Genomic DNA, 27,206 nt, shown 5'->3' on the forward strand with positions numbered 1-27,206 from the left:
CAACAAAGCCAATTTTGGATTAACTGGGATAATGTGATTTTTCTCAGTAACTAGCCACCTGGCAATATTTTTCCTAACATTTATCAAAACCCACTAACACAAACTGCAACTTATTCCACTCTACTAAGAGCATATCCACAGTACTCTCCTGTCTACCAGAGAAAGCAAACTACTTGAGCCATCACTGCTGCTTCACAGGGTCTGCATTAGCGGGAAGCCAGAGTCGAGCCAGAGCCAATTATCAAACAAGGTATTCTGATGTGAAATGCTGGCATCTTAACTACACTTGTCCCCTCTCTGGGCAATTCAGATGTATTTTGTTGGTACACCAGGTTCTAAAATTAATGCAACTAGAGGAGAGGCATTTAGCACAACTGTTAATCTTTCACTTGGGACGCTGATATCTCATATCAAAATGCCTGGGTTGGAGTTATGGCTCCAGTCACCATTCAACTTCCTGCTAATGTTCACCCTGGAAGGCAGCAGATGATGGCTCAAGTGCTTGGGTCCCTGCCACACATATGGATTGAGTTCCCAGCTCCTGGGTTTGGCCTGGTTGTCACGGGCCATCTCCATCTCTCTGCCTTTCTTTAATAATAATAAAAACAAGTATTTAAAGAAAACAACCCAATTATTTAAATAGTTTTAGCAGTATTTTTCATGAAATATAAAATTATAAAGAATAGGATGGTGGTATAGTGGGGTAAGGCCGCCACCTGCAGTGCCAGCATCCCATATGGGTGCCAGTTCAAGTCCTGGCTGCTCCACTTCTAATCCGGCTTTCTACTATGGTCAAGGAAAGCAGCGTAAGATGGCCCAAGTCCTTGGACTCCTGCACCCTTGTGGAAGACCTGGAAGAAGCTCCCGGCTCCTGGCTTCAGATTGGTGCAGCTCCGGCCATGGCGGCCCTTTGGGAAGTGAACCAGTGGATGGAAGATCTCCCTCTGCCTCTGCCTCTCTGCAACTCTGCCTTTCAAATAAATAAACAAATCTTCAAAAAAATTATAAAGCATATGACTTGCAAAATATATTATAAAAAGCAAATTTTAATTGTCTAAGTTCAAAAACAAAATAAAGATAAAATCCACCCAATGTCTTCTAAAAATAGAGAACTGTCATTTGAAAGCCAAGGAGAAAGGAAAAAATAGAACTACCTAAAAGTAAATGGGCTGATGACAGAAGAATCATCAATGGATACTAAAACTACTGTGCAAAATAATGTGGGAAACAAGATATTTGCACAGTCTCTAAGTTCATGCCACTAAACATTAATTACAAATATACTGTTAAATAAAATTGGAGACTACCATTTCAGACTAGCCTTTAGCACTCAGCCCCAGGTCTAACCAGAATGGAGTCATCATGCTAAGAGACAGGTAATCAAGCTGAACTCTCAAATGAAGCAGATTTTAAAAATAAACAGCAGATTCACAATTAAAAGAAATCTAGTTTGCATATGCTGGCAAGATTAGGACATTCCCTCTGTTTTAATTCCATAAAAAAGGAACTTTGAAACAACCAATCACTTTTATTCCCATTTGTGTTATCCTCAGCTTTTTTCTATCTATAAAGCCAACTTCCTCTGCTCACTTATTGGAACAATTCTATAATTACAAATTAAAGCCAATTAGGATCTTTAAATTTGTTGCAATTTTGTCTTTGACTATCTGTACAATGGAGAAACTGGTGAATATAACCTTATAAAATGATCAAATTTATTATCAACAATGAAACAGACATCACGCATCTTTCTGATAGACGATACTGAAAAAGAAATCACAACATATATTTTATTCCTGCCAAAAAACTTTTTTAAAAGATTTATTTGTTGCCAGCACTGTGGTATAGCAGGCAAGGCTGCCAAGTGCAGTGCCAGCCTCTTATATGGGTGCTGGTTTGAGTCCCAGCTGCTTCACTTCCAATCCAACTCCCTGCTACTGTGCCTAGGAAAGCAGCATAAGATGGCCTAAGTGCTTGGACCCCTGCAACCACGTGGGAGACCTCAAAGAAGCTCCCAGATCCTGGCTTCACATCAGCCCAGCTCCTGCCATTGCAGCAGTTTGGGAAGCGAACCAGCAGGTTGAAGACAGTGTGCTCTCTCTCTTTATCTAACTCTGCCTTTCAAACAATGTCTTTTTAAAAAAAAAATTTATTTGAAATGCAGAATGGCAGAAAGAGATCTTCATCCACTGATTCACTTTCCAAATGCCTGCAACAGCAGGGGATAGGTCAGGGTCTCCCATATGGGTACAAAGAATTTCATTAATTCAGCCATCTTCTGCTGCCTCCCAGGCACGTAAGCAGGAAATTGGACAGGGTACAGGTATCCCATGTGGTGGCCCAAACCACTCCACCACAATACCCACTAAACTACCAAATATTTTTTAACCTAAAAGTAATTATGGAGAAACAATGAGACAAATCCAAATAAAGGACATTCTGTAAAACTGCCTCAGACTTGGGGGCCCGAGATGTGGCACAACGGGTTAAGCCACAGCCTTCAGTGTAAGTGTCGTTTCGAGTCCCAGGTGCTCCACTTTCAATCCAACTCCCTGCTAATGTACCAAGGAAGGCAGCAGAAGATGGCCCAAGTGCTTGGGCCTCCCCCATCAAAGTGAGAGAATCCAGTAAGTTCCAGACTTCTAGCTTCAGCCTGGCCCAGGCCCAACTGGTGCGGCCATTTGGGGGCTGAATCAATAGACAGAAGATCTCTCTCCTCTCTCTGTAACACTGCCTTTCAAATTTAAAAATCTTGAAAAAAGAGGTTAACGTAGTTTACCTTTGAGAGAAACATAACATGTGCTTTAGAATTTATAAAATATCTTCACTACTTATAACTTCACTCAGTATTCACACAGCTCTTTAAAGTACAAAAGTAGGGGCCGGCGCCGTGGCTCACTAGGCTAATCCTCCACCTTGAGGCGCCGGCACACCGGGTTCTAGTCCCGGTCGGGGCGCCAGATTCTGTCCCGGTTGCCCCTCTTCCAGGCCAGCTCTCTGCTGTGGCCAGGGAAGTGTAGTGGAGGATGGCCCAAGTGCTTGGGCCCTGCACCCCATGGGAGACCAGGAGAAGTACCTGGCTCCTGCCATCGGATCAGCGCGGTGTGCCGGCCGCAGCACGCCGGCCCCAGCAGCCATTGGAGGGTGAATCAACGGCAAAGGAAGACCTTTCTCTGTCTCTCTCTCTCTCACTGTCCACTCTGCCTGTCAAAAAATTAAAAAAAAAAAAAAAAAAAAGTACAAAAGTAGGCATTATTACCTTTGCTTTCCAGATGAGGAAAATCATACTCATGTTAAGCAAGTTGCCCAACCTCCTAGGACTTCCAGAACACAGAACCAGAAAACCAGGTCTTTTTTCCATTGTGGCAGTATGTGAAGTTTATATACTAATCTAAACTGATTTCAAGGTATTTCAAAGAAAGCATACTAATAAGACAGGTAGAACTCTTGTATTGTCAGCTATAAACAAAAGAAGTTATCACTAGTCCATTCAGCAAAACAGATGTCACTTTACAGAGCTTTGATATTTTTCTTAAATACCTTTGAAAACAAGGATCAAAAAATATGAACTCTTATAAAAAGGGCTTTATTGTATTTTTATAGCTTATTACATACCTTGTAACAATCATTTTGTTAAATGTGAATGTCAGTTTTATTTTCAGTCCCTTTTTTCCTGGCTATTTACAAGCTTTGTAAGAATCGTTCCTTAATTAAGTCTAAACATGGTTTTATATAAATGGATTCCTGGAAATAAAACGTTCAGACTTAAGAAATGATTGTTACAGAGACTGTAACAGGCCGTAAAAAAAGAATGCCACTTTAAACAAAGATTTCTCATTTTAATTAAAAAGATAATCATCAGAACATTCCTACACTTAACAGAACCATCTAAAGAAGCTTCTTTGGGAAAAAAAAAAAGTATGTAGTATCTTATGCAAACTTCCATTGTACAGTTTATACAATATTTAAATCAAAGTCTCAGTTGATCTTATAATATGAAAACTTATGTATTGTACCTACATTTTAAAGATGCATTGAAAGAAGACAGGTCCAGATGAGATAAACCTCATTTCTAATTCTTTTTAACATGAATGCCTTCAAAAGAGATGCTGGTAGGGACTGGCACTGTGACACAGCAGGTAGAGCCGCTACCTGCAGTGCCAGCATGCCATATGGGTGCCAGTTCGAGTCCCACCTGTTCCACTTCCGATCCAGCCCTCTGCTATGGTCTGGGAAGGCAGCAGAGGATGGCCCACGTGTTTGGGCCCCTGCACCCATGTGGGAGACCTGGAAGAAGCTCTGGCTGTGGACTGGCCCAGCTCTAGCAGTTGCGGCTAAATGGAGAGGGAACCAGAGGATGGAAGACCTTTCCCTCCCTCTCTCTGTCTGTCTCTGTCTCTGAGAGTGACCCAGTGGTTGGAAGATCTTTCTCTCTCTCTGCCTCTCTGTAACTTTGCCTTTCAAATAAACAACACAATTCCATGAGGTAGAATTCTTTTCAATTAATACTTGACTGGGGCCGGCATTGTAGTGTAGGGGGTAAAGCCATCACCTACAGTGCCGGCATTCCATATGGGCGCCAGTTCAAGTCCCAGTTGCTACACTTCCAATCCAGCTCTCTGCTATGGCCTCAGAAAGTAGAAGATGGCGGCCCAAGTTCTTGGGCCCCTGCACCCACGTGGGAGACCTGGAAGAAGCTCCTGGCTCCTGGCTTTGGATCGGCACAGCTCCAGCCATTGCGGCCAATTGGGGAGTGAACCAGCGGATGGAAGACCTCCCCCACCCCATTCTCTGTAACTCTGACTTCCAAATAAATAAATAAATCTTTAAAAAATTTGTAACATTTTTTAAGATATATATATATATTTTTTTTTGAAAGGCAGAGTTACAGAGAGAGACACCGAGAGAGATCTTCCATCTGCTGGTTCACTCCCCAAACAGCCCCAGTGGGGATGCTGGCACCGCAGGTGGTGGCTTTACCCACTACACCGAGCACTAGCCCCTTGGCTAACTTTCAAAACTGTTTTTCATTCAAATCCACCTAAAATTTGTAAATGTCAGCCAACAACCTAAAAGAAACTAAAGTAGAACTTTTCAGCTGTCATTATAATTAACTCCAAGTTGAAAAACAGATGCATCAATGTTCTACTTACGTTACCTTTTCCAAATTACACAACACTGAACCTGCATCACCACGTGCTAGCCTATTTCCACAGCAATGTATTAACAGAAGGGGTGGATGCTGCGGCACAGAAAGCTAAGCTTCCTCCGGCAGCACAAGCATCCCACATGGGCACCAGTTTGTGTCCTGGCTGCTCCTCTTCGATCCAGCTCTCTGCTATGGCCTGGGAAAGCAGTGCAAGATGGCCCAAGTGCTTGGGCCCCTGCACCCACGGAAGAAGCTCCTGGCTTCAGCTCCGGCGGTTGCCTCTCCCTCTCTCTGTCTATAACTCTACCTCTCAAATAAATAAAATCTTTTTAAATAATGTATTAACAGAAACTACTTCCAAGTGGACTATATTTTCCCATGGAAACAAATCATAATCTGGAGGCTATTTCCACTGAGAATCTGGCATAAAAGAAAAGCAATGACAGGGAAGCCTGCGTTGTGGCACAATGGGTTAAGCCACCACTTGTGGTACCAGAATCTCATACTGGATTTCAGGTTCAAATCCTGGTTGCTCTGCTTCCAATCCAGCTTCGCAATAATGTTCCTGAGAAGGCAGCACATGATGGCCTAAGTACCTGGGCCCTGCCACCCATGTGCATAAACTGAACAGGAGTTCCTGGCTCCTGGCTTCGGCCTGACCCAGCCACGGCTGCTTCAGCAGACATCTGTGGAGGGAACCAGCAGATGGAAGATCTCCGTCACTCTACTTTTTAAATAAATAAAAATTTTACAAAAAGAAAGTATTAATATGATTGATACATCAAAACAACGATTCAATAACTATAAAACTCTACAATCTTAAAAAGAAGGAAATTATGTTTCTACTTTATAAAATGAGAATGAGGGGCTGGCACTGTGCAGCAGGTTAAGCCACCACCTGCAATGCCAGCATCCCTTATCAGCGTCAGCTCAAGTGCCAGCTGCTCCACTTCCTATCCAGCTCCCTGTTAATGCACCTGGGAAAGTAGTAGACGGCCCCAAGTACTTGGGCCCTGCACCCACATGGGAGACCCAAAGTTACAGGCTACTGGCTGTGGCCTGACCCAGCCCCAGCCAATACAGCCATTTGGAGAATGAAACAACAGATTGAAGAATTCTCTCTCATTCTCTCTCTCTCTCTCCTGTTCTTATACTCTGCCTTCCATATAAATTTTTTTAAATCCTTAAAAAAATAAAATGGGAATAACATCAATGATCTACAAGCATGCATTCAAAATATAAAAAGCATAATTCTTCCACATTCACTCATTAAACAAATTTAACCTTCAAGCTAATAACCAATGAAAATAAACACTAAATATTTAATTAGCAATCATTTTTTTTAAAAAGATTTATTTATTTACTTGAAAGGCAGAGTTACAGAGAGCTAAAGGCAGAGAGAGAGAGAGAAAGGGAGAGGGAGAGGGAGAGGGAGGGAGAGAGAGAGAGAGGCAGGGAGAGAGAGAGAGAATCTCTTCTATCCACTGGTTCAGTCCCCAAACGGCCGCAACAGCCAGAGCTAGGCTGATCCAGAGACAGGAGCTGGGAGCTTCTGCCCAGTCTCCCACGCGGCTGCAGGGGCCCAAGCACTTGGATCATCTTCCACTGTTTTCTAGGCCATAGCAGAGAGCTGGATCAGAAGTGGAGCAGCCAGGACTCAAACCAGCACCAATATGGATGCCGGCACTGCGGTGGTGCCTTCACCTACTACAGCACAGCGCCGGGCCCCAGCCATTTAGTTTTATTTCTTATAATACAGACTACTGCTTAAGATGATTTACAAATAAGGAAGAGAAGTAAAAGAGACCAAACAAATATAGGAGCATTGTTCAAGGAAAAGTGTTCAACGCCTCTATCTAAATTATTTCCCTTAATAAGCATGTTACTCAAAATCATACCATGCATTTGTTTTGTTTTGTATTTTTAAGATTTTTGCTTATTAAAATAATTATAGGATAGACTACATTATTTTTAATTTGCGTATCTCCTCAGTTTATTAAAAGCCACAAAAGATAGTATTTGGCACAGCCTGGGATGCCTACATCCCTTATTAGAATACCTGGGATCTATACCATCCTGGAAGGCAACAGGTGGTGAGTTCCTGCTATCCACAGGGGAGATCCGGATGGAATTCCAGGCTCCTGGCTTCAACCTGGCCTAGCCAGGACTGCTGCAGGCATCTGGAGTGTGAACCAGAGTGCATGGAAAAATCTCAGTCTGTCTCAAGTCTTTCTCTCTTTCTCAAATAAGTAAATAAGATAGTGAACAATGTAATTTTGTAAAAAATTAAAAATCATTGTTTTCATAAAATGGATTTGCTATACTTTTTGAAGACCCCTCATATACATGGATTTCAAAGTTATTTTGTACTGAAATAAATTATCTTTTATTTCCATTTTCCATGAATTTTCTGAAGTAATCTTGTATAGCCTTTAAGTGGCCTCTTGCCTGTCTGTCCTCTCACCCTAATCTCAACCCCTTTAAGTCAAAGCACTACAGTGGTCTCTAATCTTCTTTGTTGTTGTTATTGCCATCCTTTGAATCAGATTCAAATTACAGACCTCTCAGAAAAAAGTACCTCATGTGCTTACACTGTGTGTGGAGGCCATCGACCTCACATTAAAAACCTCTCCACTATCAGCAACAGAGAGAATTAAATTCTTCACCCAGCATCAAATACCTAGGAACAAGTCTAACAAAAGAATCACAAAAACCTCTACACAGTGGCACTGAAGGCCAAAATAAATGGAAAGACACAACATTTTTGTGAATGTAAAACTCAATGGTATTAAGAGCTCAATTCTCCCCAAATTTATATACAGATTCAATTCCAATAAAAATAATGGTAGGATATTCCGTAAAAACTGACAAGCTGATTCTAATATAAATATGAAAATGCAAAGGGCGAAGAATAGCCAATGTAATCTTGATGAGAAAAAAGCTGAGGGGCATATGCTATCAGATATCAAGAACTGTTATTAAAAATAGTAGTTAAAAAAAATATGGTGGGCCAGCGCCGCGGCTCACTAGGCTAATCCTCTGCCTGCGGTGCCAGCACACCGGGTTCTAGTCCCGGTCGGGGCGCCGGATTCTGTCCCGGTCTCTCCTCTTCTAGTCCAGCTCTCTGCTATGGCCCGGGAGTGCAGTGGAGGATGGCCCAAGTTCTTGGGCCCTGCACCCGCATGGGAGACCAGGAGAAGCACCTGGCTCCTGGCTTCGGATCAGCATGGTGCGCCGGCCGGAGTGCGTCAGCCGCAGCAGCCATTGGGGGGTGAACCAAAGGAAAAAAGGAAGACCTTTCTCTCTGTCTCTCTCACTGTCCACTCTGCCTGTCAAAAAATAAAAATAAAAATAAATAAATAAATTTAAAAAAAAAAAAGAATATGGTGGGGCCGGAGCTGTGGCTCAGCGGGTTAACGCCTTGGCCTGAAGCGCTGGCATCCCATATGGGCGCTGGTTCGAGACCCGGCTGTGCCGCTTCCGATCCCGCTCCCTGCTATAGCTGGGGAAAACAGCAAAAGATGGCCCAAGTCCTTGGGCCGCTGCACCCGCATGGGAGACCCGAAAGAAGCTTCTGGTTTCATATCAGCGCAGCTCTGGCCATTGCAGCCAACTGGGGAGTGAACCATCGGATGAAAGACCTCCCTCTCTCCCTCTCCTTCTCTCTGTGTAACTCTTTCAAATAAATAAATAAATCTTTAAAAAAACATATGGTATTGCCACAACAATAAATAAATGAATGGATCTACTCAGAAAGTCCCCGAAGCAGCCCCACACATATATACCAGACACTAGCATAAAGTGATCCTGCAATGCAAGAAAAAAAAATCCATCTTTTCAATAAATGGTGGTAGATCAATTGCATATGGAAAGAAAACAATTCTGACCTCTACCTAATATCAAACACAAAAATTAATTCTAGATGAATTACAGGCATAAATGTAAAAAAGTAACAAAGCTTTTTGAGGCTAGTGTTGTGGTATAGCTAGTTAAGCTGTCGCCAGCAATACCAGCATCCCATATGAGCAGCGGTACAAATCCTGGCAGATCCACTTCTGATCAAGCTCCCTGCTAATGTGCCTGAAAAAGCAGAAGATGTTCCAAGGGCTTAGGTCCCTGCCACTCACATGGGAGACGCGGGTGGAATTCCAGACTCCTACCTGTTGCAAACATTTGGGGAGTGAACCCACAGATGAAAGATATCTCTTTCTCTCTCAGCCTGCCTTTCAAGTAGATGAAGATAAACATCTTTTTTAAAAAATTGAAACACGACACTGTTTTAATTTAAAAAGAAAAAAAAAAAAAAAAAAAAACCACTTCTCTTCAGTTTAGTCAAGGCCAAGCAGAATATTTGCAGATCAGGTGGGCAATCTGTAGATGTCTAGTCCAGGTCATACAACTGAAGTGAGACTAGTGCTCAGGCAGTGGGTAGAAGCAGCAACCTGATTTGGGGTTGGGAAGCCTGGGTAAGAATAATGTCCACATGGTGAGTGTGGTGAACAGCAGCAGAGAGAACAGTCACACATAAGACAATTGATATAAGAAAAAATGTTCAGAAGGCTGCTGTTGTGACATAGCAGGTAAAGCTGCCGCCACCTGCAGCGACGGCATTCCAAATGAGCACTGGTTCAAGTCCTGGCTGCTCTACTTCCAATCCAACTCCCTGCTATTGCACATAGGAAAGCAGCAGCAGATGGCCCAACTACTTGGCCCCATGTGGGAGAACCAGATGAAGCTCCTGGCTTTGGCCTGGCCCAGCCCTGGCTACTGCAGCCATTTGGGGAGTGAACCAGTGGATGGAAGATTCTCTCTCATTCTCACTCTCACACTCTTTCTGCCTCTGTAATTCTGCCCTTCAAATAAATCAATCAGTCTTGGGGCTAGCGCTGTGGCATAGTGGGTTAAAGCCCTGGCCTGAAGCTCCAGCATCCCATATGGGCGCCAGCCAGTTCTAGTCCCGGCTGCTCCTCTTACAATACAGCTCCTGATCCAGCTCTCAGCTATGGCCTGGGAAAGCAGAATATGGCCCAAGTCCTTGGGCTCCTGGGCCCACGCAGGAGACCTGGAAGAAGCTCCTGGCTCCTGGCTTTGGATCAACTCAGCTCTGACTATTGTGGCCATCTGAGGAGTGAACCAGCAGATGGAAGACCTCTCTCTCTGTCTCTACCTCTCTGTAACTCTTTCAAATAAATAAAATAAATCTTTAAAAAAATATATGTATTAATTGCCAACAGAAAAAAAAAATCCCATATGGGATGCTGGCATTGCAGGCAACAGCTTTACCCACTATACCACAGCACCCGCCTTTGGTTAGTCAGTGTTGTGGCCCAGTAGGTAAGCTGTCATCTATAGCGCCAGCATCCCATCCCATAGATTAGTGCCCAGCTTGAATCCCAGCTGCTCTGCTTCTGATCCAGCTCCATGCTAATGAGCCTGGGAAGGCAGTGGAAATTGATCCAAATACTTGAGACCCTGCCACCCAGTGGAATTTCAGGTTCCTGGCTTTGGCCTGGTCAGGCTTCAGCTGTTGAGGCCATCTGGGGAGTGAACCAAAAGATGGAAGATCTCTGTGTTTCTTGGCCCCCTACCCAACCCCAAATAAATTTTTCAAATAAATCAATCTTTGGAACAACTGGCAACATTTGAAGGAAGTTTGAGGATTACATCTGTATTTGTACTATATCAATGTTAATTTCCAAATTTCTTTTTTCAAATTTACTTGGCCAGTGTTATGATGCAACAGGTTAAGCTGCCGCTACCTGTGATACTGGCATCCAATATGAGAACCGGTTCAAGTCCTGGATGTTCCACTTCTGATCTAGTTCCCTACTAATGTGCCTGGGAAAGCAGCAGAACATGGCCCAAGTACTTGTGCCCCTGCCACCCTCATGGGAGACCTGGACGGAGTTCCAGGCTCCTGACTTCAGCCTGGTCCAGCCCTAGCCACTGTGGCTATTTGGGGAATGAACCAGCAGATAAAGGATCTCTACTGTGTCTTTCAAATAAACAAACAAATCTGAGAGAGAGAGAGAGAGAGCGCTGCACTGGTAGTTACCACACAGTAATTTACAGACCAGTATCAGTCTACCAAGGAATTTTTATGGATCTGTGGCAAAATGTGAAAAAAAATAAGACTAGTGAATATATTTATTTATTTATCAAGTCATACACATATACTCAATTAAAGTAACTGTTCTATTGAGACTCTATATTTACTCTATAGTAAATGATCATATGCTATCTTAAAATAACAAATTTATAATTTTATAGTTCTATAGCTTTTAGTCTGAAATGAGTCTCCCTGAGCTAAAAAATCAGGGTTGTCATGGGGCTGAGTTCCATCCTGGAGGCTGCTCACACCTCCTCTCTGCCTCATCTTCAAAGCCAACAATGGGTTGAATTCTCACACGGCATCACTGACCTTTTCTCCCTCCTTCGGACACATTTAGGGACTCTTGTGATTAAATCGAACCCAATCCAGATAATCTCCCTAAAAATTTTTTTAGTTGATTGGAACCTAAATTCTACCTACTACCTTAATTTCCCTTTGCCATCCTTAGAATTTCCTTTATTCTGAAGTTATGTCCTTTCTACCTTTTTGGCATTAAAGTACTCTTTCTTTTAAAGTGATGGTGCTGATGGTGATAACTCTTTTTTAATATACTAGCATACAGGAATAACACATGCTAATGCTTGGACCTTGGTGGAAGTAGCACAGTATCTTTTGAAATTTTCTATGGATCCCTTAAAAAATAAAAAAGCATTCTGTTCCATTAAGACACCATATCTGAGGAAGGAATGTATTTTTCAAAAATATAAGGAGGGGCTGGCACCGTGGCTCACTTGGTTAGTCCTCCGCCTGTGGCGCCGGCATCCCATATGGGTGCCAGGTTCTAGTCCCAGCTGCTCCTCTTCCAGTCCAGCTCTCTTCTGTGGCCCGGGAGAGCAGTGGAGGATGGCCCAAGTGTTTAGGCACCTGCACCTGCACGGGAGACCAGGAAGAAGCACCTGGTTCCTGGCTTCGGAATGGTGCAGCACTGGCCGTAGCGGCCATTTGGGGAGTGAACCAACGGAAGGAAGACCTTTCTCTCTGTCTCTCTCTTTATGACTCTGTCAAAAAAAAAAAAAAAGGAACAAAAAGAAAAAGGCATACAACCCAATAGGAAAATTGGCCAAGTTCACAAAAGAAGGAGTCTATAAACAGCCAATAAGCCTTAAAAGGTCCTAGTTTACAGCAGTCATTAAGGAAATGCACATTCAATGGGAGACAGTATCATTCACCCACGGCTACAAGGGGAAGAGACTATGTCAATCGAGTGTTGCAAAAAACGTGCAGCAACTGCCAACCCTATCAATGCTAAAGGAGGTGAAAATTAGAGGCCAGTGCTGCAGTGCAGCGGATTAACGCCCTGACCTGCAGTGCCAGCATCTCATGGGCGCCGGCTCAAGGCCCGGCTGCTCCTCTTCGAATCCAGCTCTCTGCTATGGCCTGGGAAAGCAGCGGAAGATGGCCTAAGTCCTTGGGCCCCTGCACCCACGTAGGAGACCTGGAAGAAACTCCTGGCTCCTGGCTTCAGATTGGCACAGCTCTAGCCATTGCGACCAATTGGGGAGTAAACCAACTGATGGAAGACCTCTCTCTGCCTCTCCTTCTCTCTGTGTAACTCTGACTTTCAAATAAATAAATAAAACTTTAAAAAAAGAAAAGGTGAAAATTAGGCAAGTTTCAGGTACTGAAGCTAAACATTTCACACACTATAATCCAGCAACACTACTCCTAAGCACCCATCCACAGATGGGTTCTAGATTACCCATGGGGCTGCTGCCTGCATCCCATGTGGGCACCGATTCAAGCCACAGCTGCTCCATTTCAGATCCAGCTCCCTGGTAATGCACCTGGGAAGACAGTAGAAGACAGCTCAAGTGCTTGGGCCTCTGCACCCACATGGGAGAAGCAGCAGCAGTTCCTGGAGCCTGACTTTGGCCTGGACTAGCCCCAGCCATTTGGGTAGTGAACCAGTGGATGGAGGATCTCTCCATCGGATGGAAGACTTCTATCTCTCCCTCTGCCTCTCCTCTGTGTAACTCTGACTTTCAAGTAAGTAAATAAATCTTTTTTAAAAAATTCTGAAAATATTTTTTAAAAATTCACTGAGTCATATGTTTATGATTTGTATACTTTTTAGATTTTTGGCTCCAACCCCACTAAAAAAAAAAAGCTTACATAAACACGTGCAAACAAAGTACACTGCAATTTCATCTTCAGACTTCCTCAATCTTTTCTTTCTTGTCTGCTATGCATCTCTTTTTAAGATTTTTTTTAATGGTTTGTTTGAAAGGTAGAGTTACAGCCAGAGAGAGGGAAAGTCAGAGAGGTCTTGTATCCACTGGTTCACTCACCAAATGGCTGCAACAGCCGGAGTTGAGCCAATCCAAAGCCATCGGAAGAGGAGCAGCCAGGACTAGAACCGGTGCACATGTGGAATGCTGGCATCGCAGGTGGAGGCTTAGCCCTCTACACCACAGTGCCAGCCCCTCTGCTATGCATCTTATGTCCAATCCATCCCTACCTTCTTATCTGTAACTCAACCTGTGCCTGTCCACCTCTTGATCTAGATTTTACCCCAAGATACTCTTCTTGGAACTTAACTTACCTCTTTTTGGAACTGTCCACCTGAGACACTTCTATCAAAATCTGTTCTCCAAGCTTTAACACAAAGCTTTCTTCTTCAAATCTTCCAGAGAACTCTCCAGCTAATACTAATTTCCCCTCCCTTACCTAGTGTGACACTTCATGTCTCCATTTTCGCACTTAACAAACTGTGCCTTAGGAGATATTTATAAACGTCTCAAATTGTGAAGCTCTGAAGTTTCACTTAATTTTCTATCTTCATCCTGTCCTTTCCGCACATGTAACACAATGGTTCGCGCTCAATGCATGCTCTCTCTCCCTCATTAAAGACTAGCCAGGCTCAGCAGTGAGGATGGGGAAAGAGCAGAAGGAGTTCTAATATAACTGATGGAAAACGATCGAGACAACTTATTGTCTTCAGACCAATCTATCATTTTTTTAATCAAATCCCACTACGTGTCAACTATCGTGGTCTTTCCTTCATTTTGTCAGCCCACTGATTTTCTAGACTTTATTGTTAAGTGCTACTTAATAGGAAAATGCAGAGCTCCAGTACAACTGAGGGTCATATAACTCCAAATTTCCAAGAAAATCTGATTTACATGTAGAGGTTTTATGGTATAAATTATCAATTAACACTTTCCTTATATACAGCAATTTATAATTTTAAAATGAACTGAGGGGCACCAGCATCCCACATGGGTGCCGGTTCAAGTCCCGGCTACTCCACCTCTGAACCAGCTCTCTGCTATGGCCTGGGAAAGCAGTAGAAGTTGGCCCAAGTCCTTGGGCCCCTGCTCCTGCATGGGAGTCCCAGAAGAAACTCCTTGCTCCTGGCTTCGGATTGGCGCAGCTCTAGCCGTTGCAACCATTTGGGGAGTGAACCAGTGGATGGAAGACACCCCCTTCCTCTGCCTCTAACTTTGCCTGTCAAATAAATAAATTAAAAAAAAAAAAAATCACCTAAGTGATGCCTTCTGTATATGTTTACCAGCACATTTTCAGAATACCATTATATATTTTGAAATAGCATCCATAATCCAACAATTTACAGTCAACACATTAACAGTCTAGTTTCATACTCACTGAGTGTTTGGCATTATGTGCATATGTGCCACAAAAACATGTATCTACAAGCTAAAGCGCTGGATGTCTGTCTCCATGACTTCTCAGTAAAAGTCTGAAAATGCCCTAGAATTCAAAATATCCAAAATATTTGTAACTTTAAATTTCACAGCACAGAAGGGATTGCAGAGCTCTAAACCTGCTATCAGGAGAGTTGTTAGGGCATATGTATGACCTCGATACAAATTCTACTACAGTTCCAAATGCCACTGGAGTAACATCAACCTTATCCTTCCCAAACACAGAATAGCACTGTGGTATTGCTGAACTTTTCAGGACATCACTGTGGAATAAAATCAAGATTCTGAGTATTCCTTTATGATTTTTCCTACCTAACAAAATACAAAGATATCTGCTGCATTAAATTGCATATTAAAACACAACATGGGAGTATCCAATTGATGGTTTTGTTCAGTAACTAAAATGAGAAACTGGTTAGGATGGCACTATCAACAGAGACCAAAAGCAAGCACAATGCTAACCTCAGTAAGCATCTTACCATTCTTCTATATTTCAACTGTACCAGGCTATGGTAGATCATTATTACTATAATAGATTACTATGCAAATTACTCCCTCCCCTTCTTGACTTTGAGCCTAACCATGTGACTTGCTTTGGTCAACAGAGTATTAGCAGCTGTGATACAACCAATGAGGGAAAGGCATTGAACACAGGGGCTTGCTCTCTTGTATCTTTGCTATCTATGGCTATGAGAAGGGCTTTGATCCAAAGTCTTGCATCTTCATCTGAGCTCCAGAATAACAAGTAGAACAGTCCTAAGTGAATAACCAAGCCCTGAAAAATCCAACTAAACCAAGTCTAGATCACCCATATCCAACAAACTCACAAATTCATTGAGAATAAATATTATATGCCACTGATATTTTGCAGCTCTTTATTGAATGGTAATAGCTAAGATACAATGACACTGTAACTGGTAAAACCTCACTGCATTTCATCAGTAATTGGAATGATCAGGCAACCTATATGAAAATCTAGACAATAACTCTTCCACTCTGGCCAGTACCCGGACCAGCCAGGATTTATGCCATTCTGTCATTTTCTTGCTCCTCTCGGATGAAGAGTACTGTAAGTGAGGTTCTCAAGTCAGACTGCACAAGTTTGACATCAGGTTTCTTGCTAGAAAAGTGACTTTGAGCTTTACTTAATCTTTCTGGAATCATTTTCCTTAAATGAAAAATGAGGATAATAGTAGTACTTAATCTATCTCACAGGAATATTGGGAGAATTACATGAAACAACATATGTAAAGGACTTAGAATAGCACACAGCAAACACAACTTAATTTTTTTTTTAAGATTTATTTATTTGACAGGCAGAATTACAGAGAGGCAGAGGCAAAGAGAGAGAGGTCTCCCATCCACTGGTTCAATCCCCAAGTGGCTGCAATGGCCAGAGCTGGGCCAATTTGAAGCCAGGAGCCAGGAGCCCCTTCCAGGTCTCCCATAAAGGTGCAGGGGCTCAATGACTTTTCCCAGGCCACAGCAGAGAGCTGGATCGGAAGAGGAGCAGCCAGGACTCGAACCAGTGCCCATATGGGATGCCGGCACTGCAGGTGGCAGCTTTACCAGCTAAGCCAAAGCTCCAGCCGCAGGAAACACATCATAAATATCAGCTGTTAGCTACCGAAGGCTGACTGTATCAACAAAAAAAACCATCTCACTTCTGTTTTTTCCTATTATTGACACAGCATCCGGGCAGGTCGTAAGCCTGCCAACAGTAGGGCGAGAATATCTTGAAAAGACAGCAAGATAACAGAAAGCAGCAAGACTTCAGAGGAAACTCCAGCTGAAAGGTCCGTCTCAGATAAACATTTTGCCTGGCGATTAAGATGCCACAATACCAGCCCCCCACATTGTGCACTGGTTTGAGTCCCCACTGCTCTACTTCCAATCCAACTCCCTGCTAATGCATTGGGAAGGCAGCTAAAGATGGCCTAAGTGTCTGGGCCCCTGCCACCCATATTGGGAGACCCAGATGAAGGTCCTGACTTCAGCCCGGCCCAGCCTCAGCCATTGCAGGCATTTGGGGAGTGAATCAGCAGAGTGAAGATCTCTCTCTCTCTAACTCTGCCTTTCAAATGAATAATAAGTCTTATTTAAAAAAAAAAAAGAAAAAAAGAAAGAAAGAAAGAAAGAAAAGGATGCCTCGTGGGACATACCCATATCAGAGAGCCTGGGTTTAAGTGCTAGCTCTGCACCCAACTCCAGCTTCCTGTTAATGCATACCCTGGGAGGCAGCAGGAGATGGCTCCAGTTCTTAGGTCTCTAGCACCCATTAAGGTGACCTGGATTGAATTCCTGGCTCCTGACTTCAGCCTGGCCCAGGCCCAGCTATTATAGGCATTTGAGAAGTGAACCAGCAGATGAGAGATTTTTCTATGTGTCTCTCTGCCTCTCGAATAAATAAAAATGCTTTATAAATAATAATCTGAAAGGATCATCTTAGGCAGGAAGGAATTCTCTCCCAGCTCTGGAGCTTTTGCTGTCTGGTTCCCAACCCCTATCAAGGTCACAAACGAAGGCAATTCAAGAACTAGGATGGCAACGCCTTGGAAATCATATTCTTAGTTCAACATCAAGCTCAGTACTTTTATCTGAGTCTTCTGCTGTAAAATGTTCCAGTTCTGTTGCAACTGGGCTTTTGGAAACTAAAGTGAGAATGTTTCTGTCTATTCTAACCACCCAGAAATTTCCTAGGCACAAGATGAATATTGCAGAATACTAGCTCAAACTGTTCTGACCCAGTGGACGGTTCCCAGAGATTTACCCTCTTCCACAGCTGATTTTAGAATGCTGCGATTGGCTTATTAAGAGGAGGTTTCTTTTTATTGACCTAGCTGTTAAGCTTTGGTATTTCCTATTTCACCCTCAAAGGATTCTCTCACTGTACACATGTAGAAAGTACTAGGCTATATTAAAATATTATCACAAAGGATATTTTTATACCACAAGTATTTTTTCTCCATTCTCACTTTTCTTTTTTATTATAATACCACTTGCCATAAATTTTACCTAAAATGACCACGACCTTACATAATACCCTGTCTCAGCACCAGTGCTGTGGCACAGCAGGTAAAGCCACTGCCTTCAGTGCCAGCATCCCATATGGACACCAGTTCAAGTCCCAGTTGCTCCACTTCTGATCCAGTTCTTTGCTTTGGCCTGGAAAAGCAGCAGAAGATGGCCCAAGTCCTTGGGCCCCTATACCCGCCTGGGAGACCCAGAAGAATCTCTTAGCTCCTGGCTTCAGATCAGAGCAGCTCTGGCTATTGTGGCCAACTGGGGAGTGAACCAGTAGACAGAAGATCTCTGTCTGTCTGTCTCTGTCTCTCTCTCTCTCTCTCTCTCTCTCTCTCTGCCTTTCTGTAACTCAGCCTTTGAAATAAATAAATCTTCAAAAACAAAAAAAAAGTAATTTGTTTAGCTATCCAAGTTTCTCAAGTAGACAACAGTTACTGAATCATATTAACTCACCCAGTAGTATGTCTACAGTGACAACATTAAGGCAAGTCATGCAGGCAGATCACGTTAGTTGCTTGAAAAGTTAACTTCAAAAGAGAGATACTGAGGTGGGTATTTGGTGCAGTGGTTAAGACACCTCTTGGGATGCCCTCATCCCATACAGTAATACCTGGGTTTGAGTCCTAGCCACTCCACTCCACTTCTGATTCCAGCCTCCTGCTAATGCACACCTTGGGAGGCAGCAGGTAATGGCTCAAATACTTGGGTCCCTGTCAGCCATGTGGGAGACCCAGATTGTATTCCAGGCTCCTGGCTTCAGCCTGGCCCAGCACTGGCTCTTGCAGACACATGGGACTGAATCAGCAGATGGCAGATCTCTGCATCTGTATCTGTTTCTCTCTCTCTGCCTTTCAAATAAATAAAAATAAGGGAGATGCCTCCCAAGCATTCCTAGTGTTATTACCCACAAACGTGGCTAATCTCATTTGTACTGTGGCCTGAACATCCTACTAGAATAGCACTGACAGTGGCTAGTCTCCAAAGAAGGCCGCCCACAGCTTCCCACTCCCTGTTTATGTCCATCGCTCTTCACATTAACAGGTCGGAGTTATTTCCCCTCCTTCTGATTCTGAGTTAGCCTTGGCTAGTTTTGACCAAAAGTGACATTCTTGGACTTCCAAATCCAGGACTTAAAAGGGACTGGCAGTTTCTACTTCCTGTCTCATAAAATGCTCCTTCTTAGAACCCAGCTACCAGGCTGTAAGGAAATCCCAGCAGCCACATGGAGAGAGGAACAGACGGAGGAGAGCTGAAGGCCCTTAGCCCTAGGTGAACTCTCAGCCAGCGGCCAGCCCTCTGAACATTCCAGCCATGCAGGCACACCAGCCAACATCAAGCAAAACCAAAAAAGGCATCAGATTTGAGGAAATCATAAATTGTTTAAGTTATTAAGTGTTGGTTTGTTACCTTTTATACCGCTTAACTGACCTATCAGCCCCCAAAAAAGAAATTTCTATACATCCTAAAATTATTTCACTGGTTTCAAGTGTTATTCCACTTGACTCTGGGACTGGCTGGACAAGAATATATTTACCCTGGGGCTGGCACTGTGGTGTATCAGGTAAAGCCACCGCCTGCAGTCCCAGCATTCCATATGGGCATCGGTTCGAGTCCCGGCTACTCCACTTCCTATCCAGCTCTCTACTACGGCCTGGAAATGCAGTAGAAGATGGCCCAAGTCCTTAGACCCCTGCACCCACGTGGGAGACCTGGAAGAAGCTCCTGGCTTCGGATCAGCACAGCTCCAGCCGTTGCAGCCAACTGGGGAGTGAACCAGTGGATGGAAGACTTCTCTCTCTGCTGCTGCCTCTGTTACTCTGCCTTCCAAATAAATAAATCTTAAAAAATAAATCTTTTAATAAGATAATATATTTATCATATCTATTTTTAATATTTTTTAAAGATTGATTTATTTATTATTTGAAAGAGTTACGGGAACCAGCACTGTGGTGTAGCGGGTAAAGCCACCGCCTGTCGTGCCAGCATCCCATATGGGCGCCGGTTTTAGTCCCAGCAGCTCCACTTCCGATCCAGCTCTCTGCTGTGGCCTGGGAAAGCAGTGGAAGACGGCCCAAGCGCTTGGGCCCCTGCACCCGTGTGGGAGACCCAGAAGCTTCAAGCTCCTAGCTTCTGATCAGTCCAGCTCTGGCTATTGCGGTCATCTGGTGAGTGAACCAGCGGATAGAAGACCTCTCTCTCTCTGCCTCTGCCCCTCTGTAACTGTCTTTCAAGTAAATAAATAAATCTTTAAAAAAATTTTTTTAGAAGTCCTACACTTGATCTTAGCCAAAAGGCCAAGGAGCAATTCATAAAAGCTCTAATCAAAGCACTACATTAATGTGGAAATAAGTAAACTCATCAAAGTATCCATTTTGTACTGACATTTTAAGGAAATTTTACATTTTTCTATGCTGTGGAAATCAGAGCATCTGTACCAAAGCTGTCCTTAGCAATTCATATCTGAGGAGGAAAAATAAAAGGCCAGAATAAAGCTGCATACAAAGACAAACATTTCAATGTGATGTAATAAAGGACAGCTCCTCCATGTGTGCTATACACTATTTACTTGAAGCAAATTTAAACACAACATCTTCCTAGGAGCTGGGCATTTAGCCTCGTGGTTTAGCCATCCATGGCAGAGTATCTGGGTTCAGTACCTGGATTCCAGCTTCCTATTAATGCAGACCCCGGCGGCAGTGGTGATGGCCCAAACAACTGGGTTGCTGCCACCCACGTGGAAGAGCTGGACTGAGTTCCCAGCATTCAGTGCATGAATTACAAGATGGGTGGTCTCAGGCTTTCTCCCTTGCTCTGCCCCCTCCCCCTCTCACCTCTGCTTCTCAAATAATTTTTTTTAATCTTTCTATCACAAATTGACTCTAAATAAACTAGGAATACTACAGAAAGGTAAATGGGACCAAAGGGAAGTTGTGACTTACTCAGATTCATAATAAGGCTGTTACAGAGCTGGAAGAGAATTCCAAACCTCTAACTCTCCATTCTCTGCTCTTCTTCTTAAGGTGTCATCACTCTTGGTGACTCTCTTCCAACTGGCCATTTCTCAAACAGCAGCCATAATGATAGGTAGTCAAAAATGAAACTAACTAAAATTAAAGAAAAATTTGACTTCTCCCTATGGAAACTGACTTAACATTTAATAATGCATGGCGTCCCAAAAGTGGCAAACCACTACATGGCCTGGCTTTAACTCAATCAGGAAGCCATCACAGAGACATAACTCACTGATACGAAGCAAAGATCAAGCACTTGAGAATGTTCCCATGCTGAGGTTTAAGGAGGAGTTAAAAAAAGATGATCTCATAATGTCTCTTTATGATCTGTAAATCACATTATTCCATAAATCTGACACAACTCAGGATTTCGTCAGGATTAGGATTAAGAGTCAACCCTCCTTCTAACTAGGCAAGCAAAAATAAGAAGTTGCCACTTTTCTGACGTGAATCTAGGATCTGGCTGTAGAGATAAAGTAACTTTCACTTCCAAAAGAAAAGAAAAAGCAAGGTCTCTTCTTCATATTTTAGAATTTTAACATTGGGCATAAATTCAAGAACCTTCTGGTTCAATGGAATTCTGTTCATGATACACCTGAACTTTAATTAGATGTTTTTGAAAGTACTAACAGAAAATTATAAATATAATTTTCTGAAAAATATTCTTATAAATGGAGAAATTTAAGCCTAAATTCAATTAGGTTAGTATTTAATCTGCTATGGTATTTTAGGCAAAGATACAAAATAACTTTTTAACAAAGGAATAAGATTTGGAGTGGCAGATCACAATTAGGTCTGAAAAGCAAGACTTGACTGCAAATAATATCAATGTCCCTAAAGCCACCTGTTAAGTAAAAGCCACAAAGTCTTGTTTTGCACCTAGGATACACAAGAAGCATCAGATTAAAAGCATCAAATCTCAGATTATACAAGTTTGCCCAACATAAGCATGCTGATAGAGAAGTGGGATACAAAGTAAAAAGGCTCTAAGGAGTTTACACACCCACAATCCAACCACATGCCCCTGCTATGCTCAACAAACTTAAAACTGAGGGGCGCCCCCCACCAATCCCAATTTATCTCATTAGCTACATCCCTCGCCTTCCCTTTTCCTCTCTTGAATTTCTCCACCGACCTCATCACTTGTCATGGGTCTCTACAACCATAATTTCCACGGCTTGCCTTTCCCAGCCCATGATACAGCCCGTGGATCCCACACTTCACTGCCTCCCACTTGAAGCTTCAAGTTCTGTTTCACTCTATTAGACATTAATTTTGCCCCAACCCCTTGTCCCCATGTCTCTCTGGCAATCTGCCTCTTGCTTTTCATCACCTCATACACAAGTACTTAACCTCTCCTTACAAACCAGGTATAGATCCCTTTTCCTGACAACTGTTTCACAGTCAACAACCCCCTCCTCGCCCACGGACTGTCACCACGGGTTCCTATTCCTTGTCCTTATCTCCTCTTCCAGAGTTTGTCAACAGTAGTTTGGCTAAGAGGGGATTCACCCTCAAGGCAAAGGCTATCTTCCCCCTCTTTCTACAAAACTACAAGCCCCTCACCCATCTGCAAGCCCTCAGCCCAGCCGCATCGGCCCTGCTCGCTCCCACCCTACCCCCAACGTCTGTGCTCCCACTGTCCCGTGCTCCCCTTCCCCACTCGGGGATGCACCTCCTCTCCGGGGCCTTACCCGTAACCCCGACACTGGGAAGGCCCTACCAACGGCCTCACGGCGTCTCTCCACCCGGCTTGCTCAGCTCTTCGGTAACTGTCCCCACGCCCCTTTCCCTCCCGGGCCCCGCGCGCCGCCAGGAGACCCCTCCTCGATTAAGCTCCCGCTGTCACTTGGCTCCTCATCCACAAGATGGCGGAGCTGCTGCCCCCCACCTCTGGATCCCCTCCGCACCCCCCAGCCTCCTCCCCCGAGCTCCGCTCCAGTCCCTCTAAGCCGCCCCCGCCGCTGGCCTCGGCCCAGGGTCTCGCCAACCCCCTCCCGCAGTGGGCGGGCGGCCCAGGCCGGAGCTCAGCGACGCCGCCAACGCCCCCACCTCCATGGTTCCTCGGCCTGCACGGTCTCCTTACCATAAACTTGAGCGCTTTCTCCTGCAGCACCGCCTCGGCCGGGTCCATAGTCGCCGGGGCCACCCGGTCTGCTCTCCTCGGGGGCCGCCCCTTTGGTGCCAGGCCGCAGCCAACGCAGCTCCCGGATCCCGCCTCCTCTTCCTTCCCCCCGCCCTCTCTTACCTTTCAGGCACGAGAAGGGGGGCCGAGGAGGACCAGCTGTTCCGCACGCATGCGTAAGACCGCTGGCTCACGGGATTTGTAGTCCCGGAGCTTCCCGCAGCAAAAAGTGAGGCCATGCCGTGAACCGCAACTCCCGCCGTTCACTGCGGCCGGGTCGCGATTGCAGACGAGGCCGATCTAGACAACTCGCCGTCAAGTACAGCAAATCGGCTGATGGGAAAGGTAGTTTACAGTCCTTACGGATGCGAAGCGGGAGGGGGCGTGGGCGTCTCCGTGGTTACCGAGCGACGCCAGTGCGGCTTGCCTAGCATTTCTATCAAGATGGCGACCAGCGCCTCACCTGTAGCCCAGATACTGGGAAAAGGTGTCAGAGGATTCAAGAGCCCTCCCCTGACTGTGGTTCTGGGGACTGGACATCCCCCAGTTTCATGTATCTAGCGTCTGTGAGAGATTGTGACCCACAGGCGCCAAGCCAGAGTGCACCAAGCAGCAGCATACAGACCAAAGCAGAATTTCAAGGTCCTCCTAAGCTGTCGCCCACACTTCTCTCGAGAAACCTTTTCTCCCCCAACAATCAGCCAGTCCAGGCCGGATGGAATTAGGCTCAGGAAGTTCTGGGTTCTTAGGAGCCCAAAAAGCGCAGCCTGCTACTGCTAACCCTGGGATGTAAGCCCTGTGCTCTGAAGGTCAAACAGGTGCTTTAGAAAGCCCTTCAGTGGTGGACTGCAGTAGCCACTCAGCACGTAAAGTATAGAAGTATTTTCTTTGGCTCTTAAAGGGACAATAGGATTTTATTTTGGAAACTGGGTCTATCTTAGGAGGAAAAAAAAAAAAAAAACACAAAATGAGGCTGGTGCAATATATCAGAATTTACCCCCAAAAAATAATTAGATCAGGAAAATGCTGTTTCACCCACAGAAGAAAACTCTATTGTAAACTCCTTTATGCATTCGTTCGTTCAACATTTTGTCAACACATAACTGTGTACCGACGTCATCTCAAAAAATGGGGCTTCGTTGGTGAACATGACAGACCCAGCCCCTTTCTTTGTGGAGCTTACATTTCTAGGATGGATGTGGGTGATACCATACCTGGCGGGAGGTCTGCCTGCCCTGCCCATGCAGGATCATGAGCAGGCATGGTACACCACGCCTCCCAGGAAGGACCCTACAATCGGACTGCTGGCAGGTGGCAGGAGCCCCAGGCATTTTTACACGCACACATGCATGCGCACGAGCACACACACACACACACCACCCCTGTGAAAGGGCCCTGCAATTGCCAATCAGGTAAACAGCTCCCGGGTGTGGTGCATGCCCTTTAGGACACCTGGAAAGCTATCCTAGCTACGTGACCTTCAAGCTGACTGGAGAAGCATAGCGGCCAATATCGGTTCTATCCTACAGAATGAGTGTTGCCCCTTCTGCCTGCCCTTTAAAGAGGCACGTGGTTGTCAAAGCAGACATGTTCACCGAAACTTGTCTCCAGTGCTTCTTGTTGAAGAGTGCCGTTGCCCCACCCATGCTGACAGCTTGAGGGCCTCTCAGGATGAGCCCGCAGATTTTGATGCCTTGTCCTACTCATCCCTATAGCCACAGAACTCAGCACATAATCAGCTTTCAGCTAAAGTTTTACTCTTCTTGAATTTAAAAAGGAAGAAAGAAAACAACTTCTACACATGCGCAAAATGGAGACGACTTAGAACTCATCCCGGGACTGTGGTGGTGGTGCAGCATCCCCTCCACTCTGCTCCAGCTCCCTGCTAATGGGCCTGGGAAAGCCGTGGAGAATAGCCCAAGTGCTTGGGCCCTGCCACCTTCACGGGAGACCTGGCTGGAGTTCCTGGATCCTGTCTTCAGCCTGGCCCAGCCCAGACTGTTGCAGCCATTTGGGGAAAAGTAGTGTCTGGGTGGGAGGCTTCAGTGCTCGCTCTGCTTTGCCTCTCGCAGGCCACACCTGGAGCACTTAGCTCAGTAATGGGCACCACAGTCTGTGGGTACCTTCTGCAGAAGCAAAGCCAAGGACAAGAAGACCGACAGAGAAAATGGTTGGTGGATGCTTACAGGATAAAAGAACATGTAGGAGTAACACGACAGCTAACTTCAAGTGTCTGAAAGACTTTGAGGGCAAGTATGTAGCTCCATAGGACAAAGTAGGACCAACAGGTGGAATGATGACGATGAGCACAACAGCCATCACTTTGTTAGTTCTTCGTGCTATGCATTGGACTAGTCATTTTACAGTCATAATCGCCTGTGTTCATAGTTACTCTGTAAAACAGATGTTATTATCCCTACTTTACACATGAGGAGAATGAGACTGATAAGAGATTTTAAAAATACTTGCTTAAGGGCTGGTGCTGTGGTGCAGCGGGTTAAAGCGCCAGTCTGCAGCATCAGCACCCAATATGTGTACAGATTTCAAGTCCTGGCTGCTCTGCTTCTAATCCAGCTCCCTGGGAAAGCAGCGGAGGATGGCCCAAGTCCTTGGGTCCCTGCACTCACATGTGAGACCCGGAGGAAGCTCCTGGCTCCTGACTTCAGATCAGCCCAGCTCCAGTTGTTGCAGACATTTGGGAATTGAACCAGCAGATGAAAGATCTCTATCTCTGCCTCTTTGTGTAACTCTTTCAAACAAATAAAATAAATCTTAAAAAAAAAACTTGCTTAAGTCATGTTGCAAATTACATAATCAGGATCCTAACCCAAGTCTGTTTCGATCTGAAGTCTGTGCTATTTTTACTGAAGCAGTCTGCAGTAAAATAGGACTCAGATTAAGATTAAAGGAGAGGCCAGTGCTGTGGCATAGCAGGTAAAGCTGCTGCCTGCTGTTCCAGCATCCCATTCGGGCACCAGTTTGAGTCCCGGCTGCTCCACTTCTGATTTAGCTCTCTGCTGTGGCCTGGGAAAGCAGTAAAGAATGACCCAAGCCCAAGCCCTTGGGCCCCTGCACCAGCATGGGAGATCTGGAAGAAGCTCCTGTGCCAGAGTCCTCACCACTCCGGGCTCCTGGCTTTGGATCGGCACAGCTCCGGCCATTAAGCCAATTGGGGAGTGAACCAGCAGATGAAAGACTTTTCTCTCTCTCTCTCTCTGCCTCTCTTTCTTTGTGTAACTCTGACTTTCAATGAAATAAATAAATCTTTAAAAAAAAGATTAAGATAAGAAGAAGAGGAGCTGGCACTATGGCATAATGGGTAATGAGACACAGGCATCCTATGGGCGCCAGTTCATGTCCTGGCTGCTGTTAATTGTACTTCCAATCCAGCTCCCTGCTAATGTGCCTAGGAAAGCAGTAGAGGATGGCCTAAATGCACCCACATGGGAGACCTGGAGGAAGTTCCTGGCTCCTGATTTCATACCTGCCCAGCTCCAGCCATTGTGGCTATTTGGGGAGTGAGCCAGGGGATGAAATCTCTCTCTCTCTCCCCCTTTCTGTAATTCTGCCTTTCAAATAAATAAATACATCTTTAAGGAAGAAAAAAAACTTTCTAGTGAATAGAAGTTCCCTTACAAAGGAATAGACTGCCCCATTCCTGAAAAAATGTAGAAGTAAAATGACTATCCATTAGGGGTTTTGTCTAGAGGGTTTCAGTTCAAGTGGGTAGAAAGGTTAAGATCTTTCAAGCTCTAAGATTCTACTGTTGAGAAGTCACTTGTTTATATTTTCTGTCCATAAAGGAGTATGAAAATATAAGCCTGAGGCCTGTGCCGTGGCTCAATAAGCTAATCCTCTGCCTTGCAGTGCTGGCACACCGGGTTCTAGTCCCAGTCGGGGCGCCGGATTCTGTCCTGGTTGCCCCTCTTCCAGGCCAGCTCTCTGCTGTGGCGAGGGAGTGCAGTGTAGGATGGCCCAGGTGCTTGGGCCCTGCACCCCATGGGAGATCAGGAGAAGCACCTGGCTCCTGGCCTCAGATCAGCGCAGCGCACTGGCCGCGGCGGCCATTGGAGGGTGAACCAACGGCAAAGGAAGACCTTTCTCTCTGTCTCTCTCTCTC

At 44.8% G+C, this 27,206-nt stretch overlaps 1 protein-coding gene and 1 long non-coding RNA gene across 31 annotated transcripts in view; one reads left to right on the forward strand and one right to left on the reverse strand.

The window, feature by feature from the left end:
* The window catches only part of BTRC (beta-transducin repeat containing E3 ubiquitin protein ligase), a 218,483-nt gene extending 195,223 nt beyond the window's left edge, over positions 1–23,260 (reverse strand). For 5 of the 30 annotated variants that reach the window (XR_016221989.1, XM_008270376.5, XM_002718665.6 and 2 more), the window contains exon 1: positions 23,048–23,243. Coding sequence is in view for 19 of the 30 variants with exons in the window: in XM_008270376.5 (XP_008268598.1) it covers positions 23,048–23,095 (48 nt within the window). In the remaining 11 variants the exon portion in view is untranslated. Of the gene's footprint in view, positions 1–5,745; positions 5,836–7,208; positions 7,330–22,655; positions 22,849–23,047 lie in introns of those variants that run through there. The other 25 variants (XM_008270378.5, XM_089314462.1, XM_070057354.2 and 22 more) reach the window with 13 other exon arrangements.
* A 30-nt stretch (positions 23,261–23,290) lies between these two features.
* On the forward strand, positions 23,291–25,870 carry LOC138845317 (uncharacterized). Its single transcript, XR_016221990.1, has 2 exons — positions 23,291–23,431; positions 25,661–25,870. It is a non-coding gene; the product is annotated as an uncharacterized LOC138845317 (long non-coding RNA).
* Positions 25,871–27,206: the final 1,336 nt, after the last annotated feature.

This window comes from Oryctolagus cuniculus, chromosome 15, assembly GCF_051225735.1.
Source record: "Oryctolagus cuniculus isolate XC-2025 breed Fujian yellow rabbit chromosome 15, ASM5122573v1, whole genome shotgun sequence".
NCBI classification, from domain to species: domain Eukaryota; kingdom Metazoa; phylum Chordata; class Mammalia; order Lagomorpha; family Leporidae; genus Oryctolagus; species Oryctolagus cuniculus.